This window comes from Notolepis coatsorum (genome assembly GCF_963971535.1).
Source record: "Notolepis coatsorum genome assembly, chromosome: 8".
NCBI lineage: Eukaryota > Metazoa > Chordata > Actinopteri > Aulopiformes > Paralepididae > Notolepis > Notolepis coatsorum.
Genome location: NC_140172.1, coordinates 152,111,644 through 152,133,390, shown reverse-complemented (window position 1 = coordinate 152,133,390; position 21,747 = coordinate 152,111,644). Strand labels below are relative to the sequence as shown.

The window sequence follows — 21,747 nt, the reverse complement described above, 5'->3', positions numbered from 1 at the left end:
CTAGCAGGTTGAACGCTAGTTTATGGTCATATTTAGTTATGGGTAGGAAGCTAGCAGGTTGAATGCTAGTTTATGGTCAAAATGTAGTTATGGGTAGGAAGCTAGCAGGTTGAACGCTAGTTTATGGTCATAATGTAGTTATGGGTAGGAAGCTAGCAGGTTGAATGCTAGTTTATGGTCATATGTAGTTATGGGTAGGAAGCTAGCAGGTTGAATGCTAGTTTATGGTCATATGTAGTTATGGGTAGGAAGCTAGCAGGTTGAATGCTAGTTTATGGTCATAATGTAGTTATGGGTAGGAAGCTAGCAGGTTGAATGCTAGTTTATGGTCATATGTAGTTATGGGTAGGAAGCTAGCAGGTCGAATGCTAGTTTATGGTCATAATGTAGTTATGGGTAGGAAGCTAGCAGGTTGAATGCTAGTTTATGGTCATAATGTAGTTATGGTTAGGAATCTAGCAGGTTGAATGCTAGTTTATGGTCATATGTAGTTATGGGTAGGAAGCTAGCAGGTTGAATGCTAGTTTATGGTCATAATGTAGTTATAGGTAGGAAGCTAGCAGGTTGAATGCTAGTTTATGGTCATAATGTAGTTATGGGTAGGAAGCTAGCAGGTTGAATGCTAGTTTATGGTCATAATGTAGTTATGGGTAGGAAGCTAGCAGGTTGAATGCTAGTTTATGGTCATATTTAGTTATGGGTAGGAAGCTAGCAGGTTGAATGCTAGTTTATGGTCATAATGTAGTTATAGGTAGGAAGCTAGCAGGTTGAACGCTAGTTTATGGTCATAATGTAGTTATGGGTAGGAAGCTAGCAGGTTGAATGCTAGTTTATGGTCTGTAGTTATGGGTAGGAAGCTAGCAGGTTGAATGCTAGTTTATGGTCATATGTAGTTATGGGTAGGAAGCTAGCAGGTTAAACGCTAGTTTATGGTCATATGTAGTTATGGGTAGGAAGCTAGCAGGTTGAATGCTAGTTTATGGTCATATGTAGTTATGGGTAGGAAGTTAGCAGGTTGAATGCTAGTTTATGGTCATAATGTAGTTATGGGTAGGAAGCTAGCAGGTTGAATGCTAGTTTATGGTCATATGTAGTTATGGGTAGGAAGCTAGCAGGTTAAACGCTAGTTTATGGTCATATGTAGTTATGGGTAGGAAGCTAGCAGGTTGAATGCTAGTTTATGGTCATATGTAGTTATGGGTAGGAAGCTAGCAGGTTGAATGCTAGTTTATGGTCATATGTAGTTATGGGTAGGAAGCTAGCAGGTTGAATGCTAGTTTATGGTCATAATGCAGTTATGGGTAGGAAGCTAGCAGGTTGAATGCTAGTTTATGGTCATAATGTAGTTATGGGTAGGAAGCTAGCAGGTTGAATGCTAGTTTATGGTCATAATGTAGTTATGGGTAGGAAGCTAGCAGGTTGAATGCTAGTTTATGGTCATAATGTAGTTATGGGTAGGAAGCTAGCAGGTTGAATGCTAGTTTATGGTCATATTTAGTTATGGGTAGGAAGCTAGCAGGTTGAATGCTAGTTTATGGTCATATTTAGTTATGGGTAGGAAGCTAGCAGGTTGAATGCTAGTTTATGGTCATAATGTAGTTATGGGTAGGAAGTTAGCAGGTTGAATGTTAGTTTATGGTCATATGTAGTTATGGGTAGGAAGTTAGCAGGTTGAATGCTAGTTTATGGTCATATGTAGTTATGGGTAGGAAGCTAGCAGGTTGAATGCTAGTTTATGGTCATAATGTAGTTATGGGTAGGAAGCTAGCAGGTTGAATGCTTGTTTATGGTCATACATATGTAAGTTATGGGTAGGAAGCTAGCAGTTTAGTCTCTGGGGCACCAACCTGGAAGCCATGCTTTCCTCTCCACCAGGTGGTGTCCTCCTTAGGGGGCATGTCAATCACTGACACGATGTCACCAACCTGCACGGAGGAGAGGAAGAGAGATACGAGAGAGAAGGAGGAGAGGAAGAGAGATACGAGAGAGAATGAGGAGAGGATGTTCAGGAGATAACCGGAGGAGATAACAGCACACTCAAACATACCCGTCTGATTTAAGGAGATCAGTAAGCATAACAGTGGATGCTCATTGCTCTGCGTGTGTCTTTCTGTGTGTGTGTGCATGTGTCTATGTGTGTGTGTGCGTGTCTGTGTGTGTGTCTATGTGTGTGTGGTGTGTGTGTGTGCTGTGTCTATGTGTGGTGTGTCTATGTCTGTCTATGTGTGAGTGTGTCTATGTGTGTGTGTCTATATGTTTGTGTGTGTGTGTGTGTGTGTCTATGTCTATATGTGTGTGTGTGTCTATGTGTGTGTGTCTATGTCTATGTGTGTGTGTGTGTCTATGTCTGTGTGTGTGTATGTATGTGTGTGTCTATGTGTGTGTGTGTGTGTGTGTGTCTGTGTCTATGCGTGTGTGTGTGTGTCTATGTGTGTGTGTGTCTATGTGTGTGTGTGTGTGTGTGTGTGTCTATGTGTGTGTGTGTCTATGTGTGTGTGTGTGTGTCTATGCGTGTGTGTGTGTGTCTATGTGTGTGTGTGTGTCTATGTGTGTGTGTGTGTGTCTATGAGTGTGCGTGTGTCTATGTGTGTGTGTGTCTATGCGTGTGTGTGTGTGTGTGTGTGTGTGCGCGCACCTCAAAGCTCAGCTCGTCAGTAGCCTGGGCGATGTATCTCTTGATGACATGAGCAGCTGCGATGGCAGGAACGTTGATGGACGACTCCTCATGAACCAAGAGATGGTTCCCCTTGTTATCCACCTGGTACACCACACACACACACACAGGCACGCACGCGCAAACACACACACACACACACACACACACACAGGCACACACACAAAAATAGGCTCCAGGTTTTGTATGACCATGTATGACTGACTTGACTGTATGACTAGGCTGGGCGATGCTCGTTTTGACGCCCAAATGATCATAGAACGATCTGTTGATCACACCAACATTTGCTCGCTAGCTACTAGTATTAGCTAGTTGTGTGTATACTATACAAGTGTATGTTGACCAGACAGAGAGAGGGAGACAGGTGTGTGTTGACCAGACAGAGAGAGGGAGACAGGTGTGTGTTGACCAGACAGAGAGGGAGACAGGTGTATGTTGCCCAGAGAGAGAGAGAACTTGAGAGAGAGAGAGGGAGACAGGTACAAACAACACGTTGCTGCCCTCTAGAGGCAGAGGGACACAACACGCCCAGGAATAAAACATACATGTTGACAGACAAACATTATAAATATGTTGACTGTTGACAGACAAACATACATGTTCTGCCTTAGAAATGGGAAATTAGGACAGTTAGCGCTTCTCATTATTTAGCACCCTCAGCCTCCCTACTGTCTCAATAAAGAACCTTCTCTCCTGTGTCTCCTCTACTGTGTCTCCCTCTCAGCCTTCCTACTGTCTCAATCAAGAACCTTCTCTCCTGTGTCTCCTCTACTCTGTCTCCCTCTCAGCCTTCCTACTGTCTCAATAAAGAACCTTCTCTCCTGTGTCTCCTCTACTCTGTCTCCCTCTCAGCCTTCATACTGTCTCAATAAAGAACCTTCTCTCCTGTGTCTCCTCTACTCTGTCTCCCTCTCAGCCTTCCTACCGTCTCAATAAAGAACCTTCTCTCCTGTGTCTCCTCTACTCTGTCTCCCTCTCAGCCTCCCTACTGTCTCAATAAAGAACCTTCTCTCCTGTGTCTCCTCTACTCTGTCTCCCTCTCAGCCTTCCTACTGTCTCAATAAAGAACCTTATCTCCTGTGTCTCCTCTACTGTGTCTCCCTCTCAGCCTTCCTACTGTCTCAATAAAGAACCTTATCTCCTGTGTCTCCTGTCTCAATAAAGAACCTTCTCTCCTGTGTCTCCTCTACTCTGTCTCCCTCTCAGCCTTCCTACTGTCTCAATAAAGAACCTTCTCTCCTGTGTCTCCTCTACTCTGTCTCCCTCTCAGCCTTCCTACCATCTCAATAAAGAACCTTGTCTCAATTGAGACATAAAGACATGTCTCAATAAAGAACCTACTGTCTCCCTCTCAGCCATCCTACCATCTCAATAAAGAGAAAGATAATGAGGGGAGAGGACTGCCCACTCCTTTAAATAAAAAATAAAGTTCCATGTAAGTTCGAGGTATGCCTTTAAAAGTGGAATCTGTAATGTCGCCAAACTGTGACGTCTAGGGAAAACATGGCCGCGCACACACACTGTTTACAGTTTTCGTTTTGGTCTGACGTGTGGATTGGATGTCAGTGGGTCTATAGGGGAGGGGCTGCTACTGCTGGCCACACCTCTACCAACAGAGGTCTGGAGAGATTCCCAGTATATTAAGTTACTGAACTCCAAACCGGGGGGCTCTTTTGCCTGGAGGTTGCTGTTTGACGGCATTACAGATTCTGCCTTAGAGACACGCTCCAACAGCGTTACCTCCATCCATGTGAGGGCGGGGCCACAGTTGATCTTGTTGTCAGCGATGGCGGAGAACCGCGACAGATACGACACGAGCATCGGGGACACTGACTGCGGAGGAAACAAAGAAATACATTCAAATGACCTTTTAACCCACTCTGACCATTTAGGAGTAGTCACTCACCATCCATACAGGACTTTCCCCAGGATTTTCAAACAAGATGGTGCTGCCAAGTCGCACTTAGGGGGTGGTCCAGAGGAGGGCTGTGCCCCCCCCCGTCCGTCCGTCCGGGAGGCAAAAGAATTAGCAATAAAGAAAGACATTTGCTGTAATTTCCTCTTAAGACCTAGTCATATTTTCTGAGAATTCGCATACAAAAGTACATACTAAGTAAGTACTTCTACAAGGACGCATGTTCTTGGTATCTAGGGACATCTATGGACCTCACCAGGGAATGTAGTTCCCAGGCAGGTGGTTTCACCAAGTGGGTGTCGGATACAGCCGGCGACGCCAAAAAAAAACACCGGTGGGCAATTTAAACCCTCACCGTTTTCCCCGGGAACGATTAATCCTACGAGCGCAGCTTTTGTTAAGTGATTGAGAGGCACAATTGTGTTTCTCCCAGCAGCTCATTAAAAACAATTATTCTAAGATTACCTCCACACCCACAACCTGGTGATTAGCAAGGATACAAATCCTCAGGCCTGACTTCCTCTGTTCTACCAGTGAAGGATGAGATTCCTCCTCTAAAATTCCCATACGAAAATGTACCGATATATTTTCATTTGCACTAAATACTATATACTATAGTAATACTACAGTGAATCACTAAATAAACTATAGTATTTGTATGGGAAAACCATAGGAATACTATAGTGATACACCTTAAATGTATATAACATTCCACTACAGAAATACTATGAATTACTACAGTATTTCTATAGTAAATGTCTATAGTGTAGGAAAACCCACAGGCATATTATGAATCACTACAGTATTTCTATAGTAAAATGGCTATAGTGTAGGAAGACCCACAGGGATACTACAGGTTTTACTCTAGTTCATTTAGGTGAGAGTTGTTTTTATAGAACTGGTTTTACCAGCTTGGTGCAGTCCATCAGAATCCCTCTAAGAGCCTCGGTTCTTTAACCATTTCACTGCCGCACTACCAAACGGTTAACCCTTTCACTGTGACAATACACAGAAGGTTAACCCTTTCACTGCCACACAACAGCAGGTTAACCCTTTCACTGCCACACTACAGCAGGTTAACCCTTTACTATCACACAGTGCCTTCTGGAGGCTTTCTCTGGTTGGATGCCTCAGTTCTTTAACAGTAAACTCTGACCTGAGCTATGAGGCTTTCTCTGGTTGGATGCTCTACGGTGGTGGCAGTAGTCCATCAAGAGAACTGTCGAGACTGTCAAAGACAGACACCTCACCCTCCCGGTCGATCCATCAGACTGTGTCAAACGGAGGCCGATGGAAGCCTTACCTCCAGTCGATCCGTCAGACTGTCACACCTGGGCAGCTCTGGCAGCTGCGAGAAGCGTCGGTCGTAGATGCAGAGGTGCAGGTGCTTGTCCAGCACACGGAAATCCTCATAGCTGCGTTTCACAATCCAGCTCCGACCCTGGAGGAAAAGAGGAACTGAATGTGAGCGCACAGTACACACAGGTGAAAATATGACAAGTGAATTCTTTTTTTTTGATCCACTTTTTCTCCCATTTTCGATATCTTTCTCCCATCCCAATTTCGTATCATCCAATTCAACCCTCCCCTGTCACGGACGCTGTTTCTTGCCTCCCACAAGCCGGCTGCAATGTGGACTAAGTCATACATAGCACAAGTCCCCTCCGGTACTTGAGGTAACAGCAGTCGCATCTTTTCACCTGCGCAGCTCGATCTCTCAGTGGCGAGGAGTAACGCGTGGGAGGCTCACGCTGCCCCCGACACTTCCTGATTCTACTGCGCAGGCGCACCAACCGACCTGTAGGAGTCGCTGTCCACAACGCCCGATCCCCACCCATCAGTTTCCCACCCCCTAATACGGCCAATGTGTATTAGTACGGACGACCAGCTAAACTGAAAGCAAATGTGGAGCGCTGGGCTCGAACTGACGAGCCCAGCGTCTCCAGCATTTCGTGGCGAGCGCCTTGCCCACTACGCCACGTAGCCGCCCGTCATGACGAGTGAATTCTTTACTGCTTCCGGTAACGGATAGCCTCACTTCCTAACCCTCGGTCCCCAAGCTGTGGCTCTATATTGCATCAAGAAAGTCCTGGTGGCTTCCAGACAGCGGATCTCTTTCTGTCTTTCACTCCCGTCTGGCTTTTTGTACGATTTTTTATTTCATACTTAAGAAAAAGGAGGCCGGGGGGCATCATGATGGAAATACAGACGTGTTGACGTTTGAGTGTAAAACTAAAAAGACAAAGTCTGTTTTCTGAGTCTTTCCATTGAAAAGAGTAGGAGATGATGATAACAGATCTGTAATAAAGTGACAGGCGAGAGCAGCTGTGAGGCAGACGTGGGGCAGCTGGTCAGGATCTGAAGTAACCAGAGCTGATGATGAGGTCACTGACGGAGGAGGAGAGCGAGGAGGAGGAGAGCGAGGGATGGAAAAGGGGAGGAATGCTGGTAGATGTGGTCCAGGCTTGGCCAGATGTGCTGAGGCCGGGTGGCTCTTCCGGCACTGCATCGGTGGGGTTTAGATACAGCCCATGGTGGCACGCTGCATCGGTGGGGTTTAGATACAGCCCATGGTGGCACGCTGCATCGGTGGGGTTTAGATACAGCCATGGTGGCACGCTGCATCGGTGGGGTTTAGATACAGCCCATGGTGGCACGCTGCATCGGTGGGGTTTAGATACAGCCATGGTGGCACGCTGCATCGGTGGGGTTTAGATACAACCATTGTGGCACGCTGCATCGGTGGGGTTTAGATACAGCCCATGGTGGCACGCTGCATCGGTGAGGTTTAGATACAGCCCATGGTGGCACGCTGCATCGGTGAGGTTTAGATACAGCCCATGGTGGCACGCTGCATCGGTGAGGTTTAGATACAGCCCATGGTGGCACGCTGCATCGGTGAGGTTTAGATACAGCCCATGGTGGCACGCTGCATCGGTGAGGTTTAGATACAGCCCATGGTGGCACGCTGCATCGGTGAGGTTTAGATACAGCCCATGGTGGCACGCTGCATCGGTGAGGTTTAGATACAGCCCATGGTGGCACGCTGCATCGGTGAGGTTTAGATACAGCCCATGGTGGCACGCTGCATCGGTGAGGTTTAGATACAGCCCATGGTGGCACGCTGCATCGGTGAGGTTTAGATACAGCCCATGGTGGCACGCTGCATCGGTGAGGTTTAGATACAGCCCATGGTGGCACGCTGCATCGGTGAGGTTTAGATACAGCCCATGGTGGCACGCTGCATCGGTGAGGTTTAGATACAGCCCATGGTGGCACGCTGCATCGGTGAGGTTTAGATACAGCCCATGGTGGCACGCTGCATCGGTGAGGTTTAGATACAGCCCATGGTGGCACGCTGCATCGGTGAGGTTTAGATACAGCCCCAAAGCGCAGGAGGACCTTGATCGTGTACATTTTGAAAAAAAAATTTCCCTCTAAGAATTCTTAGAGAAGAGTTCTAAAACTCTAGACAGTTTCACTGGAACTGTGTTGCTACTAGGGACCAGTTTCATAGCGACAATCGTCGTCAGAACGTTTAGTCCTCACTTCCGTTTGCTACTGAGCGGACATGTTTGTGCGGACCTGTTCTCCCAAACTGGTAAGCAAATGACTGTTTTCATGTTTTCATTTTTACGTTATTTTCATTTTTACGTTATTATTATTATTATTATTATTATTATTATTATTATTATTATTATTATTATTATTATTATTATTATTATTATTATTATTGTTATTATTACTATTTTTTAAACATTGATCTTAACTGATCACTGTGACTTTATTGCTTTTATCGTTATATATGCCTATGTTTGTGTACAGCACTTTGAGCTACACGACATGTATGAAAGGTGCTTTATAAATACTTACTTACTTACAAGATTGTACACCTCCGACAGGGTTATCCCTTCTTAAACACATACATTGGCTACGGCAGCATGTAGGTCCTTGAGAGAACCATTGAAGTCTAGTAGTATTCCGATTTTTAAAAAGAGAAGAGACGGGTCAAGCATTACGACGACACCAAGAATTTTGATGGAGGCAGCACAACCACACTGCGAGCCAATAAAAACAGAGAGCCATATGTAGCTGAAGGCCCAGAGCTTAGGGTCTCTGTGTTATATCTGTCAACATCTTCCCCCTCTCGTCTCGTCCCTGGAGACGGACCCACGTCTTCACTCGCCCCGCGTCCCCCGTGTCCCTCGCTTGCGTGAGCCTTCCCTCCCATCCTCTCCTAGCCTCCACTCTTTCGCTTTTGTTCTCAAGACACTCGTCCGACACGCTTAATCACTCGAGCAGAATTGTATTACAAAGAGCCTCTATATTCAAAAACGTCCAATGGTTTACTGTGCGCTTATAGTGAAATGTAATGATTAAAAAGCAAGCAGTGTAGCCCACTTTGACCTTTTGGCTTTGGTCTGCCACAACATTATAAACACAGCTATGCTTAAAAAAAAATGAAAAAAAGACAAAACAACAACAAAATAAACGTAATTTTCAAGCGTTTCCATAGATCCGACATTTCTTTTTCATCTCCAAAAACCTCAAAAATATAGATCCAGAAAAACTAGTGGTGGGAGAATTTTTTTGCTTTGATTTGGTCTGTACTGGGGCCAGAACTGGGGCGACCGGGACTGCACAGCACCGCTCAGTCCACTGATCCTAGTGCAGCGTTAAAGTGTTGGCTGAGAGAGTCACCGCTGGGCGGGGGGGGGGTTTAGGGGGTGGCGGGAGGTTTGGCGGGGGTGTTCCTAACGCAGACTCAGAGTGTTGGCTGATAGACTCACCGCTGGGGCTCCTAGGGAACTCTTCCTGCTCTCCTGCCCCACTTTCACACTCTTCTCCTGCTTACCTCGTTTCCTCTACTCTCCTTCCTGTCGTCTGTGGAACAGGAGCGATCGGTAGCTGCGGGTTGTAACTTTAGTTTTTACTTCCCAGATGCCCCTCGACCCTCTTGCTCGGCTAACTGCTATTGGTTCACCGCCCACCTGCTTGCGTGCGGGGGGGGGGGGGGGGGGGGGTAAAGTAACAGGGAAGCTGCGAGGGCAGAGTGGACGCCGTGTCTTTCTCTCTTCAACCTCTCTCCAAGTGTCAGTCAGCTCTGTGTTCTTAGTGTGAGACGTAGCTCTGTGTTCTAAGTGTGAGACTTAGCTCTTAGTTCTAAGTGTGAGACTTAGCTCTTAGTTCTTAGTGTGAGACGTAGCTCTGTGTTCTAAGTGTGAGACTTAGCTCTTAGTTCTAAGTGTGAGACTTAGCTCTTAGTTCTAAGTGTGAGACTTAGCTCTTAGTTCTAAGTGTGAGACTTAGCTCTTAGTTCTAAGTTTAAGAGTCAGCTCTGTGTTCCAAGTGTGAGACTTAGCTCTTAGTTCTAAGTGTGAGACTTAGCTCTTAGTTCTAAGTTTAAGAGTCAGCTCTGTGTTCCAAGTGTGAGACTTAGCTCTTAGTTCTAAGTGTGAGACTTAGCTCTTAGTTCTAAGTTTAAGAGTCAGCTCTGTGTTCTAAGTATAAGAGTCAGCTCTGTGTTCTAAGTATAAGAGTCAGCTCTATGTTCTAAGTATAAGAGTCAGCTCTGTGTTCTAAGTATAAGAGTCAGCTCTGTGTTCTAAGTATAAGAGACAGCTCTGTGTTCTAAGTATAAGAGTCAGCTCTGTGTTCTAAGTTTAAGAGTCAGCTCTCTGTTCTAAGTTTAAGAGTCAGCTCTGTGTTATAAGTATAAGAGTCAGCTCTATGTTCTAAGTATAAGAGTCAGCTCTATGTTCTAAGTATAAGAGACAGCTCTGTGTTCTAAGTATAAGAGTCAGCTCTGTGTTCTAAGTATAAGAGTCAGCTCTGTGTTCTAAGTATAAGAGTCAGCTCTGTGTTCTAAGTATAAGAGTCAGCTCTGTGTTCTAAGTATAAGAGTCAGCTCTATGTTCTAAGTATAAGAGTCAGCTCTGTGTTATAAGTATAAGAGACAGCTCTATGTTCTAAGTTTAAGAGTCAGCTCTGTGTTCTAAGTATAAGAGACAGCTCTGTGTTCTAAGTTTAAGAGTCAGCTCTGTGTTCTAAGTATAAGAGTCAGCTCTGTGTTCTAAGTATAAGAGTCAGCTCTGTGTTCTAAGTATAAGAGACAGCTCTGTGTTCTAAGTATAAGAGTCAGCTCTGTGTTCTAAGTTTAAGAGTCAGCTCTCTGTTCTAAGTTTAAGAGTCAGCTCTATGTTCTAAGTATAAGAGTCAGCTCTGTGTTCTAAGTATAAGAGTCAGCTCTGTGTTCTAAGTTTAAGAGTCAGCTCTCTGTTCTAAGTTTAAGAGTCAGCTCTATGTTCTAAGTATAAGAGTCAGCTCTGTGTTCTAAGTATAAGAGTCAGCTCTGTGTTCTAAGTTTAAGAGTCAGCTCTGTGTTCTAAGTTTAAGAGTCAGCTCTATGTTCTAAGTATAAGAGTCAGCTCTATGTTCTAAGTATAAGAGTCAGCTCTGTGTTCTAAGTTTAAGAGTCAGCTCTGTGTTCTAAGTATAAGAGTCAGCTCTGTGTTCTAAGTATAAGAGTCAGCTCTGTGTTCTAAGTTTAAGAGTCAGCTCTGTGTTCTAAGTATAAGAGTCAGCTCTGTGTTCTAAGTATAAGAGTCAGCTCTATGTTCTAAGTTTAAGAGTCAGCTCTGTGTTCTAAGTTTAAGAGACAGCTCTGTGTTCTAAGTATAAGAGTCAGCTCTGTGTTCTAAGTATAAGAGTCAGCTCTGTGTTCTAAGTTTAAGAGTCAGCTCTGTGTTCTAAGTATAAGAGTCAGCTCTATGTTCTAAGTTTAAGAATCAGCTCTGTGTTCTAAGTTTAAGAGTCAGCTCTGTGTTCTAAGTATAAGAATCAGCTCTATGTTCTAAGTTTAAGAGTCAGCTCTGTGTTCTAAGTTTAAGAGTCAGCTCTGTGTTCTAAGTATAAGAGTCAGCTCTATGTTCTAAGTTTAAGAATCAGCTCTGTGTTCTAAGTTTAAGAGTCAGCTCTGTGTTCTAAGTTTAAGAGACAGCTCTGTGTTCTAAGTATAAGAGTCAGCTCTGTGTTCTAAGTATAAGAGACAGCTCTGTGTTCTAAGTATAAGAGTCAGCTCTGTGTTCTAAGTATAAGAGTCAGCTCTGTGTTCTAAGTATAAGAGTCAGCTCTGTGTTCTAAGTATAAGAGTCAGCTCTGTGTTCTAAGTATAAGAGTCAGCTCTGTGTTCTACGTTTAAGAGTCAGCTGTGTGTTCTAAGTATAATAGTCAGCTCTGTGTTCTAAGTATAAGAGTCAGCTCTGGCCTTACTCACAAAACCCACCTCACCCCTGCACATTTTGACTACCTAGGATGGCTTAGAGTAGACGACAGAGTACAGCAACTTGCAATGGGCCTGGTCTACAAGATACACTACACCAGTGGGATACCCATGTATTACATGTCAAAATACTTCCCAATGGTCAGTGAATTCCACGCCTACAACACCAGAGGGAGCGCCACAAATCATGTTCAACCCAGATTCGGCTCAAACAAGGGACTAAACACGTTTAGCAATTATGCAACAATGATGTGGAACGCCCCTTCGGATGTATATATTTTTTATGATAGCTTTTTACTACACAGTTCTGTATATCCGTTTGTCTCGGTATGTCATAAATGTCATGATGAATTGAAAACGGGGGACCCCGATGTAAACGAGACAAAAGTATTTTTCTGGTCTGCATCCTCTTAGCAGTTTGTTTTGTATTGGGCCTCTTTTCTAAGTATAAGGGTCAGGGACAGCTCTATGTTAGTATAAGGGTCAGCTCTCTGTTAGTATAAGGGTCAGCTCTATGTTAGTATAAGGGTCAGCTCTCTGTTAGTATAAGGGTCAGCTCTATGTTAGTATAAGGGTCAGCTCTATGTTAGTATAAGGGTCAGCTCTATGTTAGTATAAGGGTCAGCTCTATGTTAGTATAAGGGTCAGCTCTCTGTTAGTATAAGGGTCAGCTCTATGTTAGTATAAGGGTCAGCTCTATGTTAGTATAAGGGTCTGCTCTATGTTAGTATAAGGGTCAGCTCTATGTTAGTATAAGGGTCAGCTCTATGTTAGTATAACAGCTCTATGTTAGTATAAGGGTCAGCTCTATGTTAGTATAAGGGTCTGCTCTATGTTAGTATAAGGGTCAGCTCTATGTTAGTATAAGGGTCAGCTCTATGTTAGTATAACAGCTCTATGTTAGTATAAGGGTCAGCTCTATGTTAGTATAACAGCTCTATGTTAGTATAAGGGTCAGCTCTATGTTAGTATAAGGGTCAGCTCTATGTTAGTATAACAGCTCTATGTTAGTATAGGGGTCAGCTCTATGTTAGTATAACAGCTCTATGTTAGTATAAGGGTCAGCTCTATGTTAGTATAACAGCTCTATGTTAGTATAAGGGTCTGCTCTATGTTAGTATAAGGGTCAGCTCTATGTTAGTATAAGGGTCAGCTCTATGTTAGTATAACAGCTCTATGTTAGTATAAGGGTCAGCTCTATGTTAGTATAACAGCTCTATGTTAGTATAACAGCTCTATGTTAGTATAAGGGTCAGCTCTGTGTTAGTATAAGGGTCAGCTCTATGTTAGTATAACAGCTCTATGTTAGTATAACAGCTCTGTGTTAGTATAAGGGTCAGCTCTGTTAGTATAAGGGTCAGCTCTATGTTAGTATCAGGGTCAGCTCTGTTAGTATAAGGGTCTGCTCTATGTTAGTATAACAGCTCTATGTTAGTATCAGGGTCAGCTCTGTTAGTATAAGGGTCTGCTCTATGTTAGTATAACAGCTCTATGTTAGTATAAGGGTCAGCTCTATGTTAGTATCAGGGTCAGCTCTGTTAGTATAAGGGTCTGCTCTATGTTAGTATAACAGCTCTATGTTAGTATAAGGGTCAGCTCTGTTTTAGTATAAGGGTCAGCTCTGTGTTAGTATAAGGGTCAGCTCTGTGTTAGTATACGGGTCAGCTCTATGTTAGTATAAGGGTCAGCTCTGTGTTAGTATAACAGCTCTATGTTAGTATAAGGGTCAGCTCTATGTTAGTATAAGGGTCTGCTCTATGTTAGTATAAGGGTCAGCTCTATGTTAGTATAAGGGTCAGCTCTATGTTAGTATAACAGCTCTATGTTAGTATAAGGGTCAGCTCTATGTTAGTATAAGGGTCAGCTCTATGTTAGTATAACAGCTCTATGTTAGTATAAGGGTCAGTTCTATGTTAGTATAAGGGTCAGCTCTATGTTAGTATAAGGGTCAGCTCTATGTTAGTATAAGGGTCAGCTCTATGTTAGTATAAGGGTCAGCTCTATGTTAGTATAAGGGTCAGCTCTATGTTAGTATAACAGCTCTATGTTAGTATAAGAGTCAGCTCTATGTTAGTATAAGGGTCAGCTCACTGCTCTCTGCCAGGTCTTTTATGAGTTTTGCTGCAGGTCTAGCTCTCTTTTCCAACAGTTGCAGAGAGAGGTGGAATTTCCAAGCACAGAGCCACATGTTTCCCTGGCATCGCCGAGGTCGTGAAATAGAATATGATCTGGAGGGGAAATGCCTGAAGCCAGAATCAAGTATGTCACTGGAGAAAAGTGGGGCAAAGCTACTGTGTGTGTTCCACATCACATGTGTATGCGTGTGTGTGTATCCGTGTGTGTGTGTGTGTTCCATCCTGGATCTAGAAACAAACACAACACACCAGGTCAGTCATTTATCCCAGCAGGAAATCCCACCAGCTCCAAAAACCTTTTTTCCAGGACACACAAGCCAGGTTTTTGACCGGAGATGTATTTCAATTTAAGAAAATGCACACTATAAAAGGTGCACCGTGTAGTTTTGGGTTGGGCGGGGGGGGGGGGGGGGGGGGGGGGGGTTGTTTACATTTGCAGAGCCTGCAATTAGTTAAGATTATTTTATATGAATTATTCTATCTTATTATGACATCATAAATCAAAAGCAAAAACGATTTGGCACCATGAACCTAGAAGATACTTAGTAAATACAGGTTCAATTGAAGACTTTTTAATACCACTTAGAGCTAAATTGAATAACAATTTCATGACCATACAATAAAATTTTCATTCAATCAATCAATCTGCACGGTGATTGATTGAATAAAAATGTTATTAACAGATTGCAGAATGGGTACAATACAGTACGGCTCAATACACACAATTGTTAAGGGGATGCAGACCAGAGAAAGACTTTCGTCTTGTTTTACATCAGGGTCCCCCATTTTCAATTCATAATGCATTTTAAGTAAGGGTGCAACTTGCTCCGTGCAATCCATTCTTTGTGGATCTAGCCCCTAGTTTCTACCTCCTTCTGCCAAGAAAAATAGACTCTACCTCCTTTTGCCAATGAAAGAAAAGACTAGAAAAAGGAGAACGCTCTCTCCTCAAGCCATCCTCAGATGGTTGGTGCTAGCAGCTGCTGTCTCAAAGACACCAGCATAAAGGAATGAGGGAACAAGCCAGGGAATGTTGACGGCCGTTTTATGTCCCAAAGTAATAATAATCGTTTGCCAACAACCCTCAAAATGTAGTCATATCCATAGAATTAATTAACTATGTGACTAGGACCTTGTCCAACTGTCATTCAGCTTTATTTTATTATTATTTTAAAGACCAGCCAACCTGCTCACGTGCAGTGGAGCCACAGTACAGCGCCTAGAGACCAACTCTGCTTTTAATGCCAGTGCCTTGCTCAATAATAATAATAATACACTTTATTTGTATAGCAGCCCAAAGTGCTTCACAGCAGTAATGGCAGGAGTAAGTGCCTAGAATGGACCTAGTCCTGTTTGTGTGTGTGTGTGGGGGGGGGGGGGGGGGCTGTTTCCAGTCAGTTCAGTGCTTTATTATCCCAGGTGGGAAACTGAGTGAGTGAGTGAGTGCGTGGGTGAGTGGGTGAGTGAGTGAGTGAGTGAGTGAGTGAGTGAGTGAGTGAGTGAGTGAGTGAGTGAGTGAGTTGCAACATGATGCGTTAGTGGTTCCTCCATCTCACCTGGCAGTAGATTTGGACCAAGTACACCAACTCCTTGGACTCATAGCCATTCCTCGTTACCTCGCTCTGTTCATCCCCAAGGGATAACTGGAAGAGAGAGAGAGAGAGAAAGAGAGACATTAGAGAAATTTTTCTAACCTTTATTTACCAGGGTAGGTTCAAACTCACATTTACACACATTCACACCTGGGAGCTTCCCAGTAAAACCCAGTCTGACACTGTTGACCAATAGGAGCTGCCCAGTACAACCACAGTCTGACACTGTTGACCACTAGGAGCTGCCCAGTACAACCAGTCTGACACTGTTGACCACAAGGAGCTGCCCAGTACAACCACAGTCTGACACTGTTGACCACTAGGAGCTGCCCAGTACAACCACAGTCTGACACTGTTGACCACTAGGAGCTGCCCAGTACAACCAGTCTGACACTGTTGACCACTAGGAGCTGCCCAGTACAAACCACAGTCTGACACTGTTGACCACTAGGAGCTGCTGGGTGAGAGAGCATTATTCATCCATCACCCCGCACAGATTCTGCAAGCCGGTCTGGTCACAAGCCCACCTCTCTAGGAGCTTTGTTTGAAATCATACTTACCGGTAATATTATCCGTTATCTACAGTATATATTTTGATATTTTTAACAACCTTGTTGACAACAACATAATCTCTGGAGATCAATCTAATCCCAATCAAGCTTTTTTTTTAACCCTGATCCCATGAGTAATTTAATAGATTATCTGCCAATACTGAGTTCCAATCCAAAATCTGTCTTTTCTAGATAATACAGCAGCACAGTACACACTTTATTTAAAGTTAGTAAAAAAAACATTTCAATGTAGGTAAGATATGCTTGGTAATCGAATAGTTCTACTTAAAGAGAGAAATACCCTACGTCACAGCTTTCCCTTACTAGTTTTCATTAAATATTAATAAAAAGGCAGGGTTAAAATAACAGGTACTTATACACATCCCCTCCACACGAGACACAAAAAGAAGAAGACAGAAAGTAAAGCCCAAAACAACAAAACGTTTAAAACGTCTCTCCCAGACCAGCAGAGCCAGGTCTGTTGAAATGAAGCATATGAATGCGAATGGATAATTCATAAAGGGGGGAATGATTATGCTGATGGGTTGCCAGCTAAAGCCCAGCGACCGGCCGCATCATGATGAAATATAGATGAGATGGGGATGATGAGACACAGAGCCGTGTCGGCACAGCAGGTGGGCTTCAGCCACTTACCAGTCCTCAGTAGATCACTAGAGAGAGGCTTCAGCCACTACCAGTCCTCAGTAGATCACTAGAGAGAGGCTTCAGCCACTACCAGTCCTCAGTAGATCACTAGGGAGAGGCTTCAGCCACTACCAGTCCTCAGTAGATCACTAGGGAGAGGCATCAGCCACTACCAGTCCTCAGTAGATCACTAGAGAGAGGCTTCAGCCACTTACCAGTCCTCAGTAGATCACTAGAGAGAGGCTTCAGCCACTACCAGTCCTCAGTAGATCACTAGAGAGAGGCTTCAGCTACTACCAGTCCTCAGTAGATCACTAGAGAGAGGCTTCGCCTTCAGCTACTACCAGTCCTCAGTAGATCACTAGAGAGAGGCTTCAGACACTACCAGTCTTCAGTAGATCAATAGAGAGAGGCTTCAGCCACTACCAGTCCTCAGTAGATCACTAGAGAGAGGCTTCAGCCACTACCAGTCCTCAGTAGATCACTAGAGAGAGGCTTCAGCCACTACCAGTCCTCAGTAGATCACTAGAGAGAGGCTTCAGCCACTACCAGTCCTCAGTAGATCACTAGAGAGGCTTCAGCCACTACCAGTCCTCAGTAGATCACTAGAGAGGCTTCAGCCACTACCAGTCCTCAGTAGATCACTAGAGAGAGGCATCAGCCACTACCAGTCCTCAGTAGATCACTAGAGAGAGGCATCAGCCACTACCAGTCCTCAGTAGATCACTAGAGAGAGGCATCAGCCACTACCAGTCCTCAGTAGATCACTAGAGAGAGGCATCAGCCACTACCAGTCCTCAGTAGATCACTAGGGAGAGGAATGTGGACAACTGTAGCCAGAAACAGACTAGATTCTAATTTAAGGATGGGAATCTCAGATGACACTATAATCTAGCTACTGTATACTCTCTCTCATCAAAGTAAAGGGCATCTACAGTACATTAGCCTTGGAAAAGCACACATAATTGACTCAAATGTTGAGAAAACAAACAAGTCATTTCACAAACATCCATCAGAATCAATTGTTACATTTTGTCTGCACTTCAAAGGCTGAAAGCGTCAAGATTGTAAAGGTGACCTTTTTATTTTGCCAAGAGATTCCTCCCTCCTTGGTAGCGGTCCCATTTTAAGGAGTAAATTTAGTCATTTACTGTAGCTGAAGCTTTTATCCAAAGCCACTTTACAAGTCCGCAGGAGGGGTACACCACTGTTAGCTAAGGTTAAGTGGTATTGTTTGTCTAGCAGTGCCCGAACTTGAGTGCTACACTCTGAGTGCATAGTAGTATAAAGATATTAGCATAGTAGGTAGTAGTATAGACATAGTAGCATAGTAGGTAGTAGTATAGACATATTAGCATAGTGGGTAGTAGTATAGGCATAGTAGCATAGTACATAGTAGATAGTAGTATAGACATATTAGCATAGTAGGTAGTAGTATAGGCATAGTAGCATAGCACATAATAGATAGTAGTATAGACATTAGCATAGTGGGTAGTAGTATAGGCATAGTAGCATAGCACATAATAGTAAAAGACAGTAAGAATATTGAATGTTGTGTTTTTAGTCAACGGTGGAACATTTAGTAAAGATCAGAGGCTTCAAGTCTTCCACGTCAAGGAAGTACGGTCCGATGAATTCAGCAGAGAGAAGAACTAGTCTTTCAGCGCTTTGTGTAGATCAGGTGAGGGTAGGCATGTCTGCCTTTAACCCTATTTTGATTATAGCGCAGTGTGCCTTTCTCCAGACCTAGAAATACAGCCGCCGTAAATCAACCCTACAGGACAGGAACAGAGGCGTCGTCAGGGCCGGTGGAATGGAATGGCCTGTGTGTTCGTGCAAGAAGAGACATGAATCAGTTTGGAATATCCATCTGTGGTGGGCCTGTCTGATATTGTGGTGGGCCTGTCTGATATTGTGGTGGGCCTGTATAGGGCTGCACGATTTTGGGAAATAATCTGATTGCGATTTTTCTGACAGATATTGCGATTCCGATAAAATTTGCGATTATAATAATAAAAAAATTTAAGCAGCCTCACAGAGGTTTATTGTAAAATGCGGCTTGCATCTGGCCTACGCGGTGGGTCTGTTCGGGACACCGACCCTGAAAATGTTTCTTTTTACCTGGGAATAGACACCGGTACCCAACGGTACCTTATTTTCTGTACTTTACTCTCCCTCGCTGAAGTCTAAACTTCACAACACACAATCTAAAACCCCTTACCTCCCTCTGCCAAACGTTCCTACAACAATAACAACAACTTGCAAAGGAGATCTTGTATCTCAATGGGACTTCCTGGTTAAAAAAAAAATATATATATATATTTGCGTTTTATTTTATTTTATTAGCTAATTGCATAATTTCAAATCACGAGTTCGATTTTAAATCGATTAAACGTTCAGCCCTAGGCCTGTGTGATATTATGGTGGGCCTGTGTGATATTGTGGTGGGCCTGTGTGATATTGTGGTGGGCCTGTATGATATTGTGGTGGGCCTGTGTGATATTGTGGTGGGCCTGTATGATATTGTGGTGGGCCTGTGTGATATTGTGGTGGGCCTGTATGACATTGTGGTGGGCCTGTGTGATATTATGGTCTGTATGATATTATGGTCTGTATGATATTATGTCTGTATGATATTATGGTGGGTCTGTATGATATTGTGGTGGGCCTGTATGATATTATGGTGGGCCTGTATGATATTGTGGTGGGCCTGTATGATATTGTGGTGGTCCTGTATGATATTGTGGTGGGCCTGTCTGATATTGTGGTGGGCCTGTATGATATTGTGGTGGTCCTGTATGATATTGTGGTGGGCCTGTATGATATTGTGGTGGGCCTGTATGATATTGTGGTGGGCCTGTATGATATTGTGGTGGGCCTGTATGATATTGTGGTGGGCCTGTATGATATTGTGGTGGGCCTGTATGATATTGTGGTGGTCCTGTATGATATTGTGGTGGGCCTGTATGATATTGTGGTGGTCCTGTATGATATTGTGGTGGGCCTGTATGATATTGTGGTGGGCCTGTATGATATTGTGGTGGGCCTGTATGATATTATGGTGGGCCTGTATGATATTGTGGTGGGCCTGTATGATATTGTGGTGGGCCTGTATGATATTGTGGTGGGCCTGTATGATATTATGGTGGGCCTGTATGATATTGTGGTGGGCCTGTATGATATTGTGGTGGGCCTGTATGATATTGTGGTGGTCCTGTATGATATTGTGGTGGTCCTGTATGATATTGTTATATATTATAAAAACAGGGTTCTAGAATCGTATAGTCAAATTTAACCTACATGTAGAATCTGTTTTTCTCGACCATGAAACTCGGATATTGCAGATTAAGTTTGATTTTTCTATGTTGGCTTATGTTCTTTTCGGGATCGGTTTTTGTTGATTTTTTTTGGTTTGTTTGTTATATTTTGAAAACTAACTTTTTGAATTTGTTTTTGAATTAGGGGTATGTTTCTCTATAAGCCTCCGGCTTCAAAGCTATCCTTTTTGTTTTTTTATTTGTAAAAAATTTCAAAAAATTATTTGTTTATGTTTATTTATTTGTATTTGTAAACATTCGAAATAAAATAATTCATTCATTCATTGTTGTGGGTGTGTCAGAGAAACAGTGATGCTAGAGACCAGTGGTTCTCAATGTGGAGGGGGGTCCAGGGGGTCCCCAGGAAAAACACACTAATAGTTTAATTTCACCATTTCATTCACTAGAAGTTGAGCCCAGTGAGAGAATAATATTATATGATATCATTTATTATTATTATTATTATTATTATTATTATTATTATTATTATTATTATTATTATTATTATTATTATTATTATTATTATTATTATTATTATTATATATATTATATGAGTGACTATAGGTTCCACTCTCTCCTCGGTCATCTCCCCATCTGCAGTATTATAAACAGTTGAATTCAGGACTAAGTCTACTACCACATTCACAGGTTTGATTTTACAACTGCAAATACATGGCCTTAACATTAACATATTTTAATGGTGGAGGTGGAGGCAGAGCGACCCAGGCCATGGTATCAATAAATAATAACCCAACATGATTGTAAATCGGTCCTTCTCAGACCAGGACATGGAGAACTTTCTACCCCATGCTAGCTTTCATCTCCTTTCGGTGTGCAGGAAGAACGAGGCAGAGTGATGTCCGTTAGTTCTCCGTAGCGAAGCAATAAACAGTCTTGCTTGCTTCCTACCTTCCAATGTTATGACTGACACTTTACATTTACATTTAGTCATTTACATTTAGTCATTTAGCTGACGCCTTTATCCAAAGCGACTTACAAGTTCTGTACGACAAGTCATCAGGAAGGGTACAACTCTATCAGCTGAGTAACAATATTCATCAAAGTGTTGCGTGCTACAGTGTAGGTTAGTATATTAGGACAAGTGCATGACAGTAAGGTTAGTTAGGGTTAGATTAGGGTTAGATTTTTTTTTTTTTTTTTATTTATTTTATTTCAGATAATGGTTGAAGAAGTGTGTCTTTAGTCGACGGCGAAAGATTGGACGGGTTTCGGCTGTCCTAACTGGGGTGAGCAGTTCGTTCCACCATTGTGGGGCAAGGACTGAGAAAAGGCGGCTTCTCCTTGATGACCCTCCCGGAGCTGGGCCCCGTAAATGTCCAAACCCCCAGCCCACCCACCCAACCCCCTCATAATGTACAGTTTCCTCCCCCTCGAATGTATATAGTTTCTGTTAACAGTACTGTATATTTGTATACCTTGGATGTCATAAATGTAACAGTACTGTATATCTGTACGTCATGTATGTCGTACATGTCATGATATATATCTGTATGTTGTGTATGTCATAAATGTCATTATGAATTGAAAATGGGGGATCCTGATGTAAACAAGACGAAAGTCTTTCTCTGGTCTGCTTCCCCTTAACAATTGTGTGTATTGAGCCGTACTGTATTGT

The 21,747-nt window shown here is 43.3% G+C and overlaps 1 protein-coding gene across 1 annotated transcript in view; it reads right to left on the bottom strand.

Annotated features, from left to right (window-relative positions):
- Nucleotides 1–21,747, bottom strand: part of LOC311233641 (rho GTPase-activating protein 32-like) — a gene marked incomplete at its 3' end in the record, with an annotated part of 117,387 nt that overhangs the window by 30,016 nt on the left and 65,624 nt on the right. Inside the window, exons 4-8 of the mRNA XM_084320607.1 lie at nucleotides 15,563–15,649; nucleotides 5,893–6,030; nucleotides 4,415–4,507; nucleotides 2,636–2,758; nucleotides 1,848–1,925 (exon numbers count right to left, since the gene is read on the bottom strand). Of these exons, the coding sequence (XP_084176733.1) occupies nucleotides 1,848–1,925; nucleotides 2,636–2,758; nucleotides 4,415–4,507; nucleotides 5,893–6,030; nucleotides 15,563–15,649 (519 nt within the window). The remainder of the gene's footprint in view (nucleotides 1–1,847; nucleotides 1,926–2,635; nucleotides 2,759–4,414; nucleotides 4,508–5,892; nucleotides 6,031–15,562; nucleotides 15,650–21,747) is intronic.